This window comes from Eleutherodactylus coqui, chromosome 5 (genome assembly GCF_035609145.1).
Source record: "Eleutherodactylus coqui strain aEleCoq1 chromosome 5, aEleCoq1.hap1, whole genome shotgun sequence".
Taxonomy (NCBI): domain Eukaryota; kingdom Metazoa; phylum Chordata; class Amphibia; order Anura; family Eleutherodactylidae; genus Eleutherodactylus; species Eleutherodactylus coqui.
Genome location: NC_089841.1, coordinates 95,419,693 through 95,437,066, shown reverse-complemented (window position 1 = coordinate 95,437,066; position 17,374 = coordinate 95,419,693). Strand labels below are relative to the sequence as shown.

Here is a 17,374-nt window from a genome sequence, read left to right as displayed (position 1 = left end):
ACCAAGGGGAAATGTGCATTGCTATGGAGCCCCCATGGAGAAGGGGGATCTTTCAGGTTGGTCTCATTCCCCCCCCCCCCCCCCCCCCAAATAGTCTCTTTTGGGATTTTACGAACAATTCACTGTATACATATCAAAATTTGTATAAGAAATGACAGTCAAAGACCGTTATTGAGAGTTTGTATCTTAGGATGTTGCAAATAAATTGTTGTAGTCTCCGTATATAAATTGCACAGATTATACAATTGAACAAGACTAAAAATGCAACATACATTAGAGTGATGGCATAAAGAAAACCTAATTTTAACAAAAAGCGCCGCCAGGGGTCTCATTCCTATTTCAATAGGTAGTGAGAAGCTACAACAGGAGAACTTTGGGTTCCACAGGTGCTGGATGTACTTGAAAAGGGGGCAACCAGATCCTCCTGTCGCAGCTGGTTAGGATGGTGGTGGTGGTGGTGGTGGTGGAAATCGGCACCTAAAAAGGGGCTTCATTTTCATCCATGCCGTAGCATTCCCTGTTCTCTTCGCACCCTTTTGAGTCAGAGCATTTCATATTTTATCTCATGGCGGCACAACTGCAAATGTCTTCTGTTATGACCAATGCAGAACTAGTGTGGCATAAACTGAACAAACTTTGAGACATATATTTCAGGTTGCAACAAGTTGGCAGTCATACACATTAACCATAAAGCCGCTGAGCATTGTAATATGTATGGGGTCTCCCGACTCTCCATGGATGGCAGACATCAGTTGCCCCATTCTTCGAATATCTATAGACAAGCTGCTATCAGAGATGTTGGGCAGCAGCATTCTCCCCTCTCAACATATGTGTATGGGGGTGTTGGAAAGCTATAGACAGCTAGGCACTGGCGTACGTATAGGGGGTGCAGAGGGTGCAGTCGCACCTGGGAGCAGGAGCCCTAGGGGGCCCATAAAGTCTCTCTTCCCTATATTGCAAACCAATACTATCAATGAAGCTTTATAGTTGGGGGCCCAGTTCCAGATTTTGTAGCCGTATGGTAGTATAGTAGACTGTTTAGGACATGTATAGTGCAAGATTACGGAGATCCAGATTTATAGTCCCCTTAGCCACATCATTCACAGGAACGGCCCTATAAGATAACAAAGCACAAGGGAAGGACCATGTCCTTTTATACCCACCATATTAGTTCTTCAGGCTGACTTCATTAATTGCGTAAAATCCACAATGAAATCAATATGTTACAAGGGGATTTAGCCAAGAATTTCACCTGTTGCATTGCTATGGATGAAATCTGTGGTGCGAGTGTGGCATTTCCACAGCAGACAGGGCATGAAGTGATTATAATCTGCTACTGGTTTTTATACTGTAAGTGAATGATGTTTGTTGTAGCCCCAATCGCTTACTTTGGACTTTGTTGCAGAATCTCAGCGCAGATTATGCAGCAAACATGCCACATGTGAGTCAAGCCTAAGGCCTCATGTCCACGGGGAAAAGAAGATTTTAAATCCGCAGCGGATCACCCGCACGTGGATCCGCACCCCATAGGGATGCATTGACAATAAATACCTGCGGATGGTCAATAAAAGTGAATTTAAAAAATCCTGGAGCATGAAAAAAAAATGGACATGCTCCATTTAGGTGCGGGTCTCCCGCGGGGACGGCTCCCATAGGCTTCTATTGAAGCCTATGGAAGCCGTCCGGATCCGCAGGAGACCCGTGCCTGAATTAAACTCACCTGCTCCGGGCGATGCAGATCTTCCTTCCTTCGCGGCAGGATCTTCTTTCTTCGGCCCGGCGGATGTGCCTGGCGCATGTGCGCGGCACGCTGCCGGCGTGCCGAGCACATCTGCTGGGCCGATGAAAGAAGATCCGGCTGCGAAGGAAGGAAGACACGCACGCCCCGCAGCAGGTGAGCTTATTCGGATTTAATGCCTCATGTCCGCGGGGCAGGAGGGACCCGCTACGGATTCTACATGGAGAATCCGTACCGGGCCTGATTTTCCCCGTGGACATGAGGCCTAAGGGTGAATGAAGACGGCCAGGTCAGATTCCAACGGTGAGATTCTCACAGCGGGATGTGACCCGTGCCCCTTTATTGACCTCTCTCTTATCCGCCCAGCGTCTTCTCTCTCTATGTGCTGGCTGGCGCACATGCGTAGTGCAGAGCCGGCGCATCAGTAATGACGCGGCAGTGCAATCTTCTGGCTCGCACTGAAATGGGACATGCTGTGATTTTGTTCCCACGCCAGTTTTCGCGCAGTCAAATCGCTGCTGACTGCATAGGATTGCATAAACGAATGCAATCCTATGGCAGCGGGCAATGGCGGAAATTCTGTGCGAAATCTCAGCGCAGAATTTCCACTTGTGTGCATTCAGCCTTAGGCTGATCTCTCACAGATGGATTGGAATTGAGGAGTCTGCAGTCACCGTTTGTGTTTGATACACCGTAATACGCGGGCATTCAAATGCATTGACTATTGCCGGTTTGCTCAAACTCGAGAGTAGGAATTGCGGATTCCGCGAGTGGAAGAAAAATCGTAGCATGCTCTATTATTCTTCACGTATGAGCTTTATTGATCTATATAGATTCGTTTGGTCCGCAGTGCATACACAATTAAATTGCGTATGGACATAGATTCGCACGCAAGTTGCTAAGAGACCAGATAGCAACTGGTATAAAGAAAACAGGAATTTGTGGGCAGACAATGCAGAAAAGAGCCAGAGGAGCAACACAACCATCCAGAATGTTGTCTGCAACCTCCGCTTGTTGTTCTGGGCTCTTCCTCCACAAGAATAAGAGTTTTTGTTTTTTGTAATGGTTTATACTACTTTCAAAAAAGGTAGTGTAAACCAGCCAAGCCCAGAGAGCTGTATCCCATTCTGAAGGCTCTCAGAACAGCTCTAACCACAACAGCAAAAGAGAATGTCGCCTGAGCGATAGAAGGGTGTTTCCAGGGGGTCGGGCAACTTTCTGATGACACTCCTTGTGTTTGTTTTTCCATGTGGACAATACGCTGTTCTTAAATGTACATCTGCCAAAAACCCTACATCATATGCGACCATATGCAATTTGCTTTTGTGATCATATGCAGGTCTTCCTCTGCAGATACCTGCAAGTGGAAATTGGACCTGTTTGTGTGAGCCCGCCTTAGTTCATCCCGCTGTAATAGATTTTGTGGGTGGTTTGTGATCACTTCTTCTTTAAAATCTCTTTCACTTGGAGGTTTCCACATGTGATTTTGCTGTGGAAAGTATGTAGCGTGTCCATCCCGTGTGAAAGTTCCCTTAATGGCTCTGGATAGAATGCTGATGAGAGGAGAACACTTAGCCGTCTCTGAGCAATAAGATGATCCTTCGTAATCTGGAGAGCAGAGCTCTAGGGTTCTTCGGTTGAGATGACTATTGTATATATTTTTTTTCATACATTATCTGTTTTGTTGTAGATTGTCAGCCCCATGCACTCTTGGAATTACAAAAAGCAGCGATCACTCGATGGATCCACTACAGGAGGAGGTACAGTGTAACCTTCATTTACAATATTTCCTTGTATGTTTGTACAATTGTTTCGGTTTACGTCCCAATACAGAAATACATATATGTAAGTAAGGCTCTGTTCATATCTGTTCTTAGGTTTCCATTGTTCGCCTCCTTCATAGGAGCCAAACAATGAAAATTATGGAAGTGCCGAATCGGGCACATCATGAGCATTAACCATGCCTGACAGACCGAATTAACTATCATAGGGTTCGCCAGGTTTCCATCATGCCACTACGATATTTTGGACTTCATCTGTGACGGACTCTCTGAACAGACCCTCCAAGGCAGATGTGAACAGAACCTAAAAGAAAACACTAACATGTCCACTAAAAATAAGGAAATGACTTTCTGGCCCTGCTTGTCAAGTTTTTAATACTTTTCCTATGGTTGAAGGCGTCTTTCTACTTCTTTTATAGAAATGACAAGTGAAGAATAAGGCTGATGTATGAATGTACATGATTCATGTGGATTGTGTCGGTACGCCCTCCACTTATTATGGAATATACAGGGCAGACTGGCCGAGTGGGCGGTCGTAGCCCTGAGCGCTCACTCGGCTTCATACAGCATTAATTGGTTGACATATAATGTGAATATTTGAAATGACCTTTGTGCAGAACTATTGTATGTTGTTGCCTTCTTCATTCCTTGCTACAATGGACTTCTTATTTTTGGTCTCTGTGTTGCTCCTTTAGCGCAATATTTTGTATAATGGTGCGGCCTGATTTTAAATGATGTTGTGCTTGTCTAGTCGCTTTGGGTTAAGCCACAGAAAAAGAGCTTTCTTATTCAGCTATTACGTTGTCTTGTCTGGAAAACCATGAATGTTGCAAATGTCCTTGAAGAGGATTTAATTCTGCTGTGGGAAGTGTAACGAATAGTGGTTAATAGACACTTGAGCGCGGGCATTCATGTAAAAGACCTCATTTACATGTCTTACCCACCAGCCAGCCCAGCAGTGCAGAGGAATAATCAAGCATGAGAAATTAAATGTTAATGAAGCTGCTGGGCCCCAGTGCAAAATCTGTAATAGGGCCCTCCAACCATGATGCTTCATAGAAGAGTGACCTTACCGGGCCCCTAAGGCTCTAGAGCCCATGTGTGACTACATCTTCTGCACCCATTATAGTTACACCCATGGTTATTGCCTATTCAGAGGGCAGCGTGACTCTCCAATGGTAGATTTCATAACTACAATCTTGCACTGGTCAAGGCAGAGCTATGGTGCATGCCTTAATAGCATAGAGAATAATAAAGCTGGGCTTTAATATACATGCACACGGTATATAATATATGCATGGATGAGGGGGGTAAGTCTGTAAGATATGTGCACTGATCTATTAGCACTAGATGTACACACAAGAACACCATGGACTGCTATGTACAACCTTTAGACTCTGGCCAGGACCGGCATGGACCTCTTCCTTACCAAACACTTTTCACCTACACTCCTAAAGAACCCCCAGGTTCAGCGTTGGACGAAGAACCAATGCGGATCTGGAAAATTGAGTTTATTTTTTTTTTTATTGTTCAAACAAGATATCGTTCAGTCGATCACATTCGCTGTATAAGTGAATGAGAGTGACCGAATGATTGGTATTTAACCACTTAAGGACCAAGCGCTGTGAATTTACGGCGCATGGTCCTGGGCTTTAATTCTGCTTGATCACAGAAATATGGAGCAGGATTAAAGTCTCTGCTCCTGCAATCAAGCAGGAGCAGGCCGGGTTGATAGCTGTTAGCAAGAGCGGAGAACCTGGAAGAGAATGGAGAAGTGTTTTTCAACCTTCTTTCCATTCCTGGGTATATATCACTTCCACTATGCGAGCCAGCGATCATGTGAGCCCCTGTTACAGCAAAGCTGCAGGGTCCTAGCAAACCCTGCTCAGCTCTGTTGGTGACTTTAATCACTACTGGGGAATGATGTCCCTGTAACTGAGGGTCCTATGGATGCTCCAGCTACAGTAGAAAAGTGTCACATAAAAAAAAACCATGTGAATGACCCCCAGAGAGAGGTCTTATATGATGTCATGGGGTCTTAGATGGTAAACAAAAATTACAGAATAAAATATACTGTACATAAAAAAGAAAATTACCCAAAACTGACGCCAACCAAAACCGTTGTCTGCGTATGCGCCGTATAATCCAAATCCATACATATTATATATGAAAACGTCTGAAACAAATTGAGGACTCCCACTTCCATACTTTTATTCTAGTGTAACTAAAATATACTAATTAAAAAAAACATTTATAAATGCTATTCAGATTTTTAATGTGATGACTAGGGAAAAGATTTTTGTTTGTCTTTCCTCTCCAATATTTTAGAAAATTGTATTTTTTTTTTCTTTTAGTCTCAGTAGGGCACTTTACCGTATGTTTTGTATAATAGACCACAATACTCCTGTATTGTAGTGTAATGTGCTGTCTTTTTTGTTGTCCTATTACACCTTGCCTTTGAAATCACTCATTCATTCCCTTGTAACACGGGACTTGCATGCACGTCATATGTCGGAAAGGCCTTAACAGTGGTGCCTTGGTAGACATGTTGTTTCCTGTGCTCTGTTGGAGATTGACAAAAGCTGTGGAGTCATTTTTGCCAGATCTGATTTGGGCAACTGGGAAACCCTTTTAATAAAGCCTCTGAGTCTTACACCTATATACACACTACTCTATTTTGTAAGAGAGCATTAGCGGGTTACGAGGCTTCATATGATGGATCCATGCAGTGCACGCTGGACCCCATTTTTGGGGTTCCCTCAAAGTAATTATCCTTTTTCAAAACCAAAATAGTGCTGCATGCCATGCTATTCTTGCTTTCAAAAGTAACAGATGCCAACGGAGGCTCCGACGGGCACCCAGGGCAGCAGCCTGTACAGAGCCTTTAGAGTTCTTAGAATACACAAGAGTGAGAACAAGCTGTTCTAGAAGTGTTTCCTAATCAGCCTTGACTGCTCCACTAGATTGAACCATTTGAATGTCATTGTGACCTCTGTCACATAAATTCAGAGAAATGTTTTAACATTGGAAGGAAGCAAAAGTTACACTGTGAGAAAGAAAGCTAAACACTTTATAATACATCTCAGGGTTTACGAAGGCAGTCGGATGAATTATCATTATTGATATCTACAAGTTCTCACTGGTTACCCATAACACTGTGTGGGACCCGGCTAGAGCCGGTGGATACAAAGGGAAGGACATGAGGTTTGTTTACTAATATCCTCCTGATAGGGTTCTTCTCATTTCCTGTGTAGAGATTTACCATGATGATAGTCATACATATAAAATATTGGAGCACTATTACACTGCGCTTGATACGCTTTATTTTTGTCACATGATGTTCCCAACACATAGTGTATATTTTAAAGCGTCTGTCTTGGCTTCCTGTTACTATGGCAGTTTCCTGATAATTATCGTTTTTTTACTAGTAATTTATTAATCTGTACTTTTTATTCTAATTTCATCATAGAAATCATCTCTGACTTTATGGGGATGCTATGATGTGGGGTGGGGGGTACATTGATTTGAAGGAATGCTGCCATCCAATAGGTGGTGCTGCAGAGGTATTGTTCCATCTTCCTTATTTGCATAAATTACCCATAGGAGCATGCATGGCCATATAAGTCTCCTCACACACATTTTTTTTAGGCGTCTTTTCACACCTCTTCTGGGTCCACTCCTTGGGGAGAGACTATACTGTTCCCCGACCTATTCACCACCTAGGTGTCTTCATACACTTTTTGGGTGCTCTCCTTAAGGAGAGACTACACCCCTCTTGACCCATATTTTTTAATGCAATGCCGTTACAAAACCAGTTCAGTGACATAAATTGTAACAAAGGAAAATTAAACATTCAGGAAGTACCCCTCTCAGTTTTTGACATATTAATGATCAACCGTTGCACCATCAAGATGAATGCAAGCTTGGAGATGACAAGCCACATGTTCTCACACATCCCTCCACATCTGAACTGGAATGTTATTGATTTCCTCAGTGATGGCAAGCTTCAATTTGATGAATGTTGAAATGGGATGTATGTACATTTTATCCTTAAGATGGCTCCAAAGGAAAGTCAGGTGGTGCAAGATCCCAGAAGCAAGTCGACCGGTCCACTGGCACACGTCTGCCTAGCCAACACTCTGGAAACCTCTCCACTAACCAGCCATGAACACAGAGTGCAGAATAAGCTACGGCCCCGTCTTGCTGCCAGCACATATCGAAAATATCCCAATCCTGGATGATTGGATAAACAGTGTATTGGTTTGTATCGGGATTGATGGGCCCATTCCTTTTTGCAAGATCTGTGGCAGGAAATAGTTACTTGGATTTGCTTAAACCTCATTATGCAGTCTGTGTTTGTTTGCCTGTAGACAAGCTGTAGTTGCAGAACACGACTCTGCCCTAATGGATGAGCTAAAACAACCAAGCAGCAAATACGAAGAAAAATATCAGCTATAAGTACTGAATTAAATAGAAGTTTTATGCTCCCCACTGGATATTCACTTAAAAGAACCTTTGATGACCCCGTAGCCTGAAGCAATGAGTACACATTAGAAAGGATGCTGAATTCAAATGTGTACATTCCCTATTATTACCCCACTGTAGATCCGCAAACCTGCTGCTCCCTGCATACTGATGTATACAGAGGACTAGTCCTCTCCAGCATGTGCTCCATGTAGTGAATGGCTGGTATGTGAGAGCACAGCATAGAGGAAATGTAAGTATACAAGTTACAGATTTGACCTCCATGCCCTTTCGACTATGCATTCATTACTTTAGGTTATGGGGGGCGGGGGTCATCTGAGGTGACAGTCTCTTTAAGCATGCTTGAGTCTTGTACGGTACTAACAGTACCATGGATGACTATATTTCTCCAGCATGTACAGGATTTCCTTCCGTAAATGTTAATTTTTTTTAAATCTGATATCTTGCTTCCTACAGACATACTGTCATTGCTTACATCTTTGGAGATCCAGTACAGCAAGGAAGTCTATGACTTTATACAATCCCCTTCTACTTCCTGTTGTTCTTCATCTGAATCTGCATAGCCCATAACTAAACTTTTTTTTTTTTTTTTTTACATGTATTTCGTATTTCGGCTAGTTGGATCATAGATTTTTTTTTTTCTTTTCATAATGGCAGATCTTAATATTCCCATTTAAACAAATTCTTTCTTTATGTGACCACAAAATATAACATGATTTTTCAATTTTTTTATTTATAGTTAAAAGCTAAATACAGACTCCCCCCCCCCCCCCCCCCCACTGATTACCCCCAGTTTGGTTCCTTTAAAAGGAAAGGAGCATTACATTTATGGACAAACAAAAGTTTGTTCTACTTCTGATAGAAGTTTTATCGGTGCAACCAATTCTTAGCTTTAAAATGAGACCAAAGACTTGTCTGTAGCACTGATAGAACCGGAGCTACAGTCCTTTAAAGTAAGAGTTGGAATAAAGACTTTACAGCTCGCTCTTCAGTCTTTTTTGCAGAGAGTAGTGGGGGAGAAGCAGGTAGCAGAGAATGATCTGTCATTCACCTGTCTGTCCTCCTGTCCTAAGAGAGGGGTGACATGGACTTTTGTTCATGTTATTGCACCCTGTTGTCCTGTGGTATGTATGATACCAATGTCTATTTCCATGTACTCGTATTTTCAGGTACGGCAAAACTGTTATTTGTCTGTGCCCCTTTGTTATTGTTTTTAACAAGTCACAATCACGAATAAAGATTGGTATTTTAATTTAGTCCTAACTGTGAAAGGTAGAATGAAGTTAACATATTTAAAAGCTAGAACTCTGTCTGCAAGACACAAGGTATCATACGTCCACATTGACAAAAGCTGGAACACAAGAGGAAATGACTTTCTGGTTTTAAGACTAAAAATAGTTGTCACTAAGAGGTTAAAAGTAGACGTAAAGTTAGTGAGTTCTGCGCCAATTATGTTTGAGTTATAAATTCAAAATCTACAATAAATTGACATTTCCGGGAGGGTTTTTTTCAATTTTAATGCCTGTTAGGGGATTAATGAGGTTTTCTAGGACTGTCGCAAGATTGGTGGAGGTCGTATTCCTGGCACCATAGCCACTGCCACAGAAGAAGCACAGCTCCATGCATTCTCTAGTGGCCTGGAATAATACTGCACGCTCCCTGTAATTCACTTGAATAGATCTGTGCTTGCAGCAGCATTCCTTGCCGCTGCACAATGTACAGAGTTGTGCTTGTTCTGGCCTCCAGCAAACAGCTGATTGATTATCATAGGCTTGGTCATTAATACTATATTCCTGGAAACCCCATTTAACTTTTCTGGTGTGTGAGGGGGAGGTTGGAGTAGAGTTATCTCAAGTAGTGCTGAAGTTGCCCTTAAGAAGAGATTAAGTGCTACTTTGTTTCCTTGGGTCTTCTGGTTGTATTCTTTTTGACAGTATTCTAGGCATAAGGAATATGCATAATATTTTGGTGCTTATACTACCCTCCTACAATCTCACTTGCCGCTTTCTAGTCTTTTGGTGGGGATACAAGATGTGATGGCTCTTATTGTCAAAATTACTACAACTCTGAGCCTATTATAAGTGTATGGGATCTGTTAACTATTAGGCTGGGTTCACACAGGGCGGATTTGCAGCGGAAATTCCGTCTGGAATTTCGCCGCGGCAAATCCGCTTGAGGGCGCTAATCCTGTGATTGGCCAGCCATGTAGACGAGATTCGTCAAAAATCTCGTCCACACGGGACGGCGAATCCGTCGCGGTAAAGCCGGCAAAAACTGGCGCTGTGGCGCGGATTCCCCGTCCGCAGCATGTCCATTCTTTCTTTTTTCCCGCTGCGGACGCGCGCTCCTTTATGGGAGCGCCGGCTGCAGTGGAAAAGCATGCAGCTGAGCCCCTCCAAAACCCGCAGCTAAGTGCTACGGGTTTTGAAGCAGCGCTTTCCTGGTGGAAATCTCAGTTTTCCCTGCAGCAAAACCGCAAGATTTCTGCCAGGAATACGTCCCATGTGACCCCAGCCTTATAGCTTGATCCAAATAAATTTATTTGGATCAAGTTTTGAGGGCTGAAGGGTCTACAGCTCTTTCTTCCAAGAAGCTAGCACATAGATGCTTCCCCACGGTGTGGTCTTATTAGAGTCACGCTGACAAACATTTTGGTCCCCGCCTTATAGCTGTCTGTTATGAACAGAAATCTTAATGTTAGTGTTAAAGGGCCACTGTGGCGAAAAACACATTTTTCCATCCCTGCACCCCTCACCTGATCGCCTGTTACATTCTGGGCTTCTATATATATATTGCTATCACTTTCATGCAGTGCAGCCTCCTGTCTGATACTTATCCACTATTTTGATAGTGAGACTTCTCCCTGCTTTGTCTTTTACTTTTCTGTGCATTCCCATGATGCATCAGCACATTACATGACCAGCCAGTGACTGTACCATCTCTTGTCTGCTTGGAGGACAGTGCCATTTATAGTCTATATTCACTTAAATAAGCAACAAACCATAATTATGCAGTCAGAAGGATGAACTGTGATCTCCATTTTAACTGTGTGACAGTAGACTGTACTTATCAGCTTCAAATCACCAGTCTTTGTGTGCTTTAATGAGCGAAGTACTTGTGAAATTCACATGTCCAATCTCATCTTCTTAATTGAAGATGCCAATGCCAATTAAAGGGCCACTCAGACGTACACAAATGTTCCCATTCCTGCACCCCTCACCTAATTGCCTGTCACACTCTAAACTTCTCTGCATATTGCAGTCTTTTTCATGCAGTGAAGCCTCCTGTCTGATGCTTATCAGGCACCATCTGAATGCTGAGATTTCTCCCTGCTTTCTCTTTCACTATTCTGTGCTATCATTCCCATCATGCATTAGCACAATATCAAATGAGCATCTGGAGCCAGAACCATCTCTGCCTGCTGGGAGGATAGTGTGATTACCAGTCAGGTATACAGTCAGGATAGCTCATTCATTATAACTGTGCGACAGGAGCCTCTAATCATCAGTAACTGTGATGGGGGAGTGTCTGTGTCCCCTTGTAAAGAATTTGGGTAGGGTCCATCAAACCAGAATTAGGATTGTATGACCACCTGAGAAGGACTCCAGGAAATTTGAGATAGAAAGGAATAACTAAACAAGGTAATACTACCTAGCTAACTTGTATATATGGGGGGGGGAGTTTTTATGCCATTGCTGATAGGAAATGAAAATCCAGTAGAAAACTGCTAATGATTAATACCTGAAGGATATAGCATGCCGTATAGATTGTGTTGGTGACATCATTTGTACTATGAAACCACAACGTCAGGAGGAATGGTCGCGAAGAGTTTCTGTGGGGTTTTACATAGATGATTGCTGGGGTGCCACTCTAACACAAGCACGTACCTAACTTCCACTGATGGTATCCTCAGATACTCTGAGAGATTATTGATTAATCTGCTGTTATATATTTACTTGTTTTTGCTTCGGGGGAGACATTCCTTGAAAACATTACTCATGCATTTTTCTTCAAACGTAGTGGATCTGGCAGAATTGCTGAGCTCATTCCTAAAGTATTTGGAAATGTCAAAAAGAAGTATTGTTTATTATGGAAAGTCTGATATGATGTAAAAAGTCATTTTTGGCATTTTTATGGAAACCAACAAGAAAAGAAATCAATATGTCCTTGCAAGACAAGCTTTCAAAAGGAATGGAAAGATCTTTAAAGGACCACTGAAAACCCATTTTTCCATCCATGCTCTTTCCCCTCCTTCACCTGATTGCCTGTTACATTCTGGAGGTGTTTTCTGTAGATTGCAGTCACTTCTATGCAGTACTCACCTTTGTTTGATGCTTATCAGACACTATCTTGCTGCTGAGAGTTTTTTTTTAAACTTTCAATCAATTCCCTAACGCATCAGCTATACCATTTCTTCCTGCTGGAGGGACAGCAGGAAACTAAATAAGCTACAGACCATAGGTGTATATATAAAGGAGGATGAACTCTGATCTCCTCTATTATGACACTGTGACAGGAGCTGTGTGATCATTTTCAGTAACTGTGATAGGAGTGTCTGTGTTCCCCTCCAGGCACGTTCTGTGGCAGGATTTATGCAACAGCATCGCACAGATTGAGTAATTGACTAAAAACTTAACACATAAACTCAAGTAGATCTGAGCTTGACAGAACTGAGATCACATGACTATTTGAGGAGAGCGGTTCAGATAGAGAAAAAAAATTAACCGAGGTAACACTCGCTCACTTATATATACGAGGGGGAAAGGGACTGTCTACATAATGAAGGAAAAAGAATCACCAGGGTGGCCCTTTAACAAAATTATAAAAAAAAAAAAATTGGCCTCTTCCTGGGACTCATCAGAAGGCAAAAGTAACACCTAGTTGTCAATTTATTCATACATTTCCTAGAAGGATAATAGAGTAACGGCAGACTACTTTAGAGCTCTGATGTTAGAAAAGCATGGGTACTTTCCCCAGTCTCAGAAGCCTACTGCTTCCCTGCAGCCTCTTGACTCAGCCCTGTCCTTCAAACCACACATTCAAGCCCTCACAGACTCCTGTTGCTTCCGACTCAAAAGCATCTTGCGAATCTGCTCATTCCTCAAATTTGAGTCAACAAAAATGCTAGTGCATGCCTTTATCATCTCCCACCTAGACTACTGCAATATCCTTTCCCGTGACCAACATCCAATACTCTTGCTCCACTTCCAGTACACAGCCACTCCCTTCTGCTAATCTGTTCACCGATTACCATTCATTGCCCAACTAATTCCGTTCAAAATATTATTGACCTACAAGGCTGACCATAACATGTGTCCTCCCTGCATCTCTACCCTAATCTCAGGATACCTCCCCACACATAATCTCCAGTCCTTGCAAGACTTCCTTCTTTGTTCTTGTCTTCTCTTCTTTAAAACTGTCTTCAAACTGTGTGCATCCCCCTTACTCTGGAACTTGCTACCCCAAACAGTCAGGCTTTTCTTCACCTTTGAAAAGCAACTTGAAAATCTAACTATTCAAAAAAGCCTTAGAGTAATTTCTTCTGCCACCACACTATCATAGAAGCAGCTTCTACCCTCAGCTGCCATTCTTGTCTGTTGGGCGTGTGTGTTAAAGGGAACCCTGCCACCAGGATCATGATGCCCGAATTGCAGGCAGATATGCTCTGTGCCCCTGTATATGTTTTATTCTGAAACACTGCAGCATTTAGAATAGACACTTTGAAGTTTGACTCAGAACAAAGCTCCGAGTCACGGGAGCAGGCCACACCGGACTCTCCTCGCCCGCATCATGTTGCTTGACATTTCTCACCCCTTTTGTGTATAGGCAGAGAGCTGTCCCATGCTTTAGGTGATTTAAGGCCAGTGTGGCCCGCGTCTGTGACTTGCAGCTCTGTTCCAAGAAAAACGTTAAAGTCTGTTTACACTGAAACGCATAGCTTTGCAGAATAAGACCTACATGGGACAAGGGACTTGCCAGTTCTGGGTCCACACTACCCGGGATTCGGAGAGCATGAACTTGGTGACAGGTTCATTTTAAAAGGGTTGCCTGCCAGCACACAGATACCTACCATCAGCCAGATTTCTGGAGATGAGACTGCAAATTGCCCACAGATCATACATAACCCCAAGTAGGGGATTCCAAATAGGAACTTACGACACCCCAAAATGCCTTAAATGCCAGGCCCCATATGCGAATTTATATCACAACCTATGGACCTGCCCCCCAATACAGAACTTCTGGACACGAATAGGAGAATACACAAAAACGCACCTGACGAATTTCTGCCCACAAGAACCAAAATGGGCAATATTTGGCTACTTAGACCCTGAAGTTTATCACTGCTCGAGAGGCGTTAGAAAACTGCTGCACTTTATAGCAGCAGCAGGACTAAAAGCCATTTTACAAACATGGATACAACCAACAGGACCCCCATTCGGACTGTTCCTGGACAAGCTAGCGTTCCTGTTCCAGATGGATTGGGCGGAAACCTCACTTTTCAAAGAAAAGAAAGTACAAAACTTCTTTGAGACCTGGGGGAGCTTCATTCAATTATTACCACAAAGGGTAAAAGACAAATTGAGAAACTGTTTCTACTACACCTGCTGGTTCCAGGAACAGATAGCAATAGGAGACACACCGATTTAGGGTGATACACAGGTCGTGCCATAGCCCGCGGGACCTCCGAAAACTTTGAAGATCCTCAACATACAGGTCAGTAGACCAAAAATATCCGTGGTCAAAATGGGTCAAAGGTTAGATTTCATGCATATAATTTGTCTGATTCAATGTTTTATTTTATTTTGTTTAGTTTAATATAAATAATACAAAAAATGCAGGCTGGGACAATACGGGAAAAAAAAGAACCTGCAAGAATACTGTAATGTTACATGTATGTCTAGACCTGCTTAATAAAGACAAAGTTAAAAAAAAAAAGGGTTGCCTGCGCTCTTTTTGACTGATGACCTTTTCTCTTGATAGGACATTAGTAGCTGATTAACGGGTCCACCGCTTGGGACCCCCACCAATCAGCTGATCATTCGGCCCAACGTCAAGTGCAGCAGGCCAGATGTTGTCATCAGTGGACAGGGGAGGAAGTGCAAGCACTGGCCTCACTTCTATAGAAATCAGTGGCAGAGCCGTGCCGGGATCAGGATGTCCCATTACACGTGAAGGAAGTACAGCAAAAAAACAGGGCTATAGATTAAATTCAACCCCCCCCCCTTCCCTAAGGACGCTGCAATGCGAAACCTGTCGGGGTGGCTATAGATTAGATTTTAATAGGGTTTTGGTGGTGCTGATTTATTAATCTCTACACAGGCTTTTGGAAGTTGGCTATCCAGGCATATGTTTTAGTGCGTATATACACAATTACACACATGATACTAACTGATGGCTGCTGGTCACATTTCATTTACTACCACCATTTGCCCCTTTATTTTAAATATTATTTGATGTTCTCTTTACCTATGGCTATTTTTTGCCTTTGGCAATTAGAATTGTGAGATACAAAACAAGGTGCGCCCTACAGATAAGAATATTGCTCTTTTTAGAAGCAGGCAGCCATAATTAGCTCTTTTTGTGTGTGTGCTGGTTTTATATCTTGCACTTTGCAGATTTTGACCTTTTTGTCGTAATAAGTAAGAGTGATAATTCCTACAGCTTGCAAACTCTTGTGCCATCTCGCCAAAGTTCTGGCCAACTACCAAGACTGTAGATCTGTTGAATATTTTCCTCTTATTATGTCAAGTTCAGAAATGTTCTCTGTTCTGTGCACGATGGCAGGGGAGGGCATTCATCTCAGGCAGAGCACAGAGGTGCTACTGTAGACCTCACTTAGTTTTGGTGGTAATTGACGTGAAGTCAGAAATGTTAGCGGGCTCGAATATCCTAGTCTTCCAGATTTGACATTTACATTGATCCACGAGGAGGCCTTTTCTTCGCAGATACAGGGACCTCAGGATTCATTAGTTACAAGATGTTTACTGAGTCTCCGCTAAGTCGCACCCCGGATTAAAATTCATTATCATTTGCTGCGTGGCTCGGAGACCTCTTGAAGAGATGTGAGACTTGGTCCGCTGTGAAGCAGCTGGTGGTGCCGGGGAAAAGGTCTCTCTGGAAGACTTGTGTGCACAGAGTTGTTCTGGGATACAGTGGAAGAATGGAGCGCTTGTTGTAAATCACTCGCTGCTCCCTTTTATACCGGCTTCCATTGCTACTTTTAAAGGTGCCAGGCTCGTTAAATCTGTGACAATCCCTGTCGACAGCCAGGACAATGACTGAAAATATGCAGAACAAACCAATTGTAATGTTTCCCCCTCACTTTGGATCTCGAGCGCATCAGAGAAATGTAATATATTTTTTTGTATTGTCAGCCATATGGATATACTAGCAGAAAAGACATAACAGACTTTGCTTTACTCTAATGTTAATAATGCGCTGTATAAGGATTCCTAAAATAACCTGTTAACAAACCTTAAAACATTAAATTGTCAATTTTCTAGTAAGTTCGAAGGCGGTTTTGTCACTTTTCTGGAAATTGGAAAACCAATACATGCTTCAATTACCTGCAATAAACGTTTGGTAATTAATGGCGTTTTCTGGGACACCAATATTGATGACCTTATCATTAGGATAGCTCATCAATATGTGATTGGTGGGGTCCACCAATCGGTATCCCCATTGATCATTTATTTAAGTCAGAATGTTCCATCAATAACAAAGTAACAGATTTATCATCAGTTGCAAGTTTAAAAGTGATAAGTGAGAAAGATACTTTCTCTTAACTGAAACAGTATCTTCTGCTTTAATTATACACAGAATGGCCAATTATTACATTTTTGGTGGATTCCTTTATTGCTGCTTTACTACATAAAGGCCCTGAACTTGAAATAAGCAATCAACTTTTTCCCAATATCAAGAACTTCCTGTCATTACTTCAGTGCCCTGTCCAGGTTTACGTGTTTCTGGACTGACTTTTTCCCTGCTGTCACACTTATTGCCAGTCTACTTGGAAGATATTCTAGATTGTCTCTTATCTTGGTGGGTGAGGCTCTATAGGGGCTACCCTCTACTCCCCCCCCCCCCCCTTTTCATACATTACGTTATTTATAGTACCCAACATTATATACATGGCCACTTTATTAGACACACCTGCTTCCCAATTGGAACTTCCCAGTATGGAAATCAGACTTTTATGATCCTGGAGTGCAGCATTAAATCAAATGACAGGTTTTTCATGACTCCGTTTCAGCCTATATTTACAGTAGTAAGCAAAAGACCACGGCACTCACTCTACCCCACCAGAGTAAAATACTAGGGGGGAGGCAAATTAGAGAAAAATAGTATTTTTAAATAGAGGAGAATCTTA

At 42.6% G+C, this 17,374-nt stretch overlaps 1 protein-coding gene across 4 annotated transcripts in view; it reads left to right on the top strand.

Annotated features, from left to right (window-relative positions):
- Positions 1-17,374, top strand: part of ARHGEF28 (Rho guanine nucleotide exchange factor 28) — a 205,320-nt gene that overhangs the window by 89,753 nt on the left and 98,193 nt on the right. For all 4 annotated transcript variants that reach the window (XM_066602904.1, XM_066602905.1, XM_066602906.1 and 1 more), the window contains exon 7: positions 3,429-3,498. In XM_066602904.1, coding sequence (XP_066459001.1) covers positions 3,429-3,498 — 70 coding nt within the window. The remainder of the gene's footprint in view (positions 1-3,428; positions 3,499-17,374) is intronic.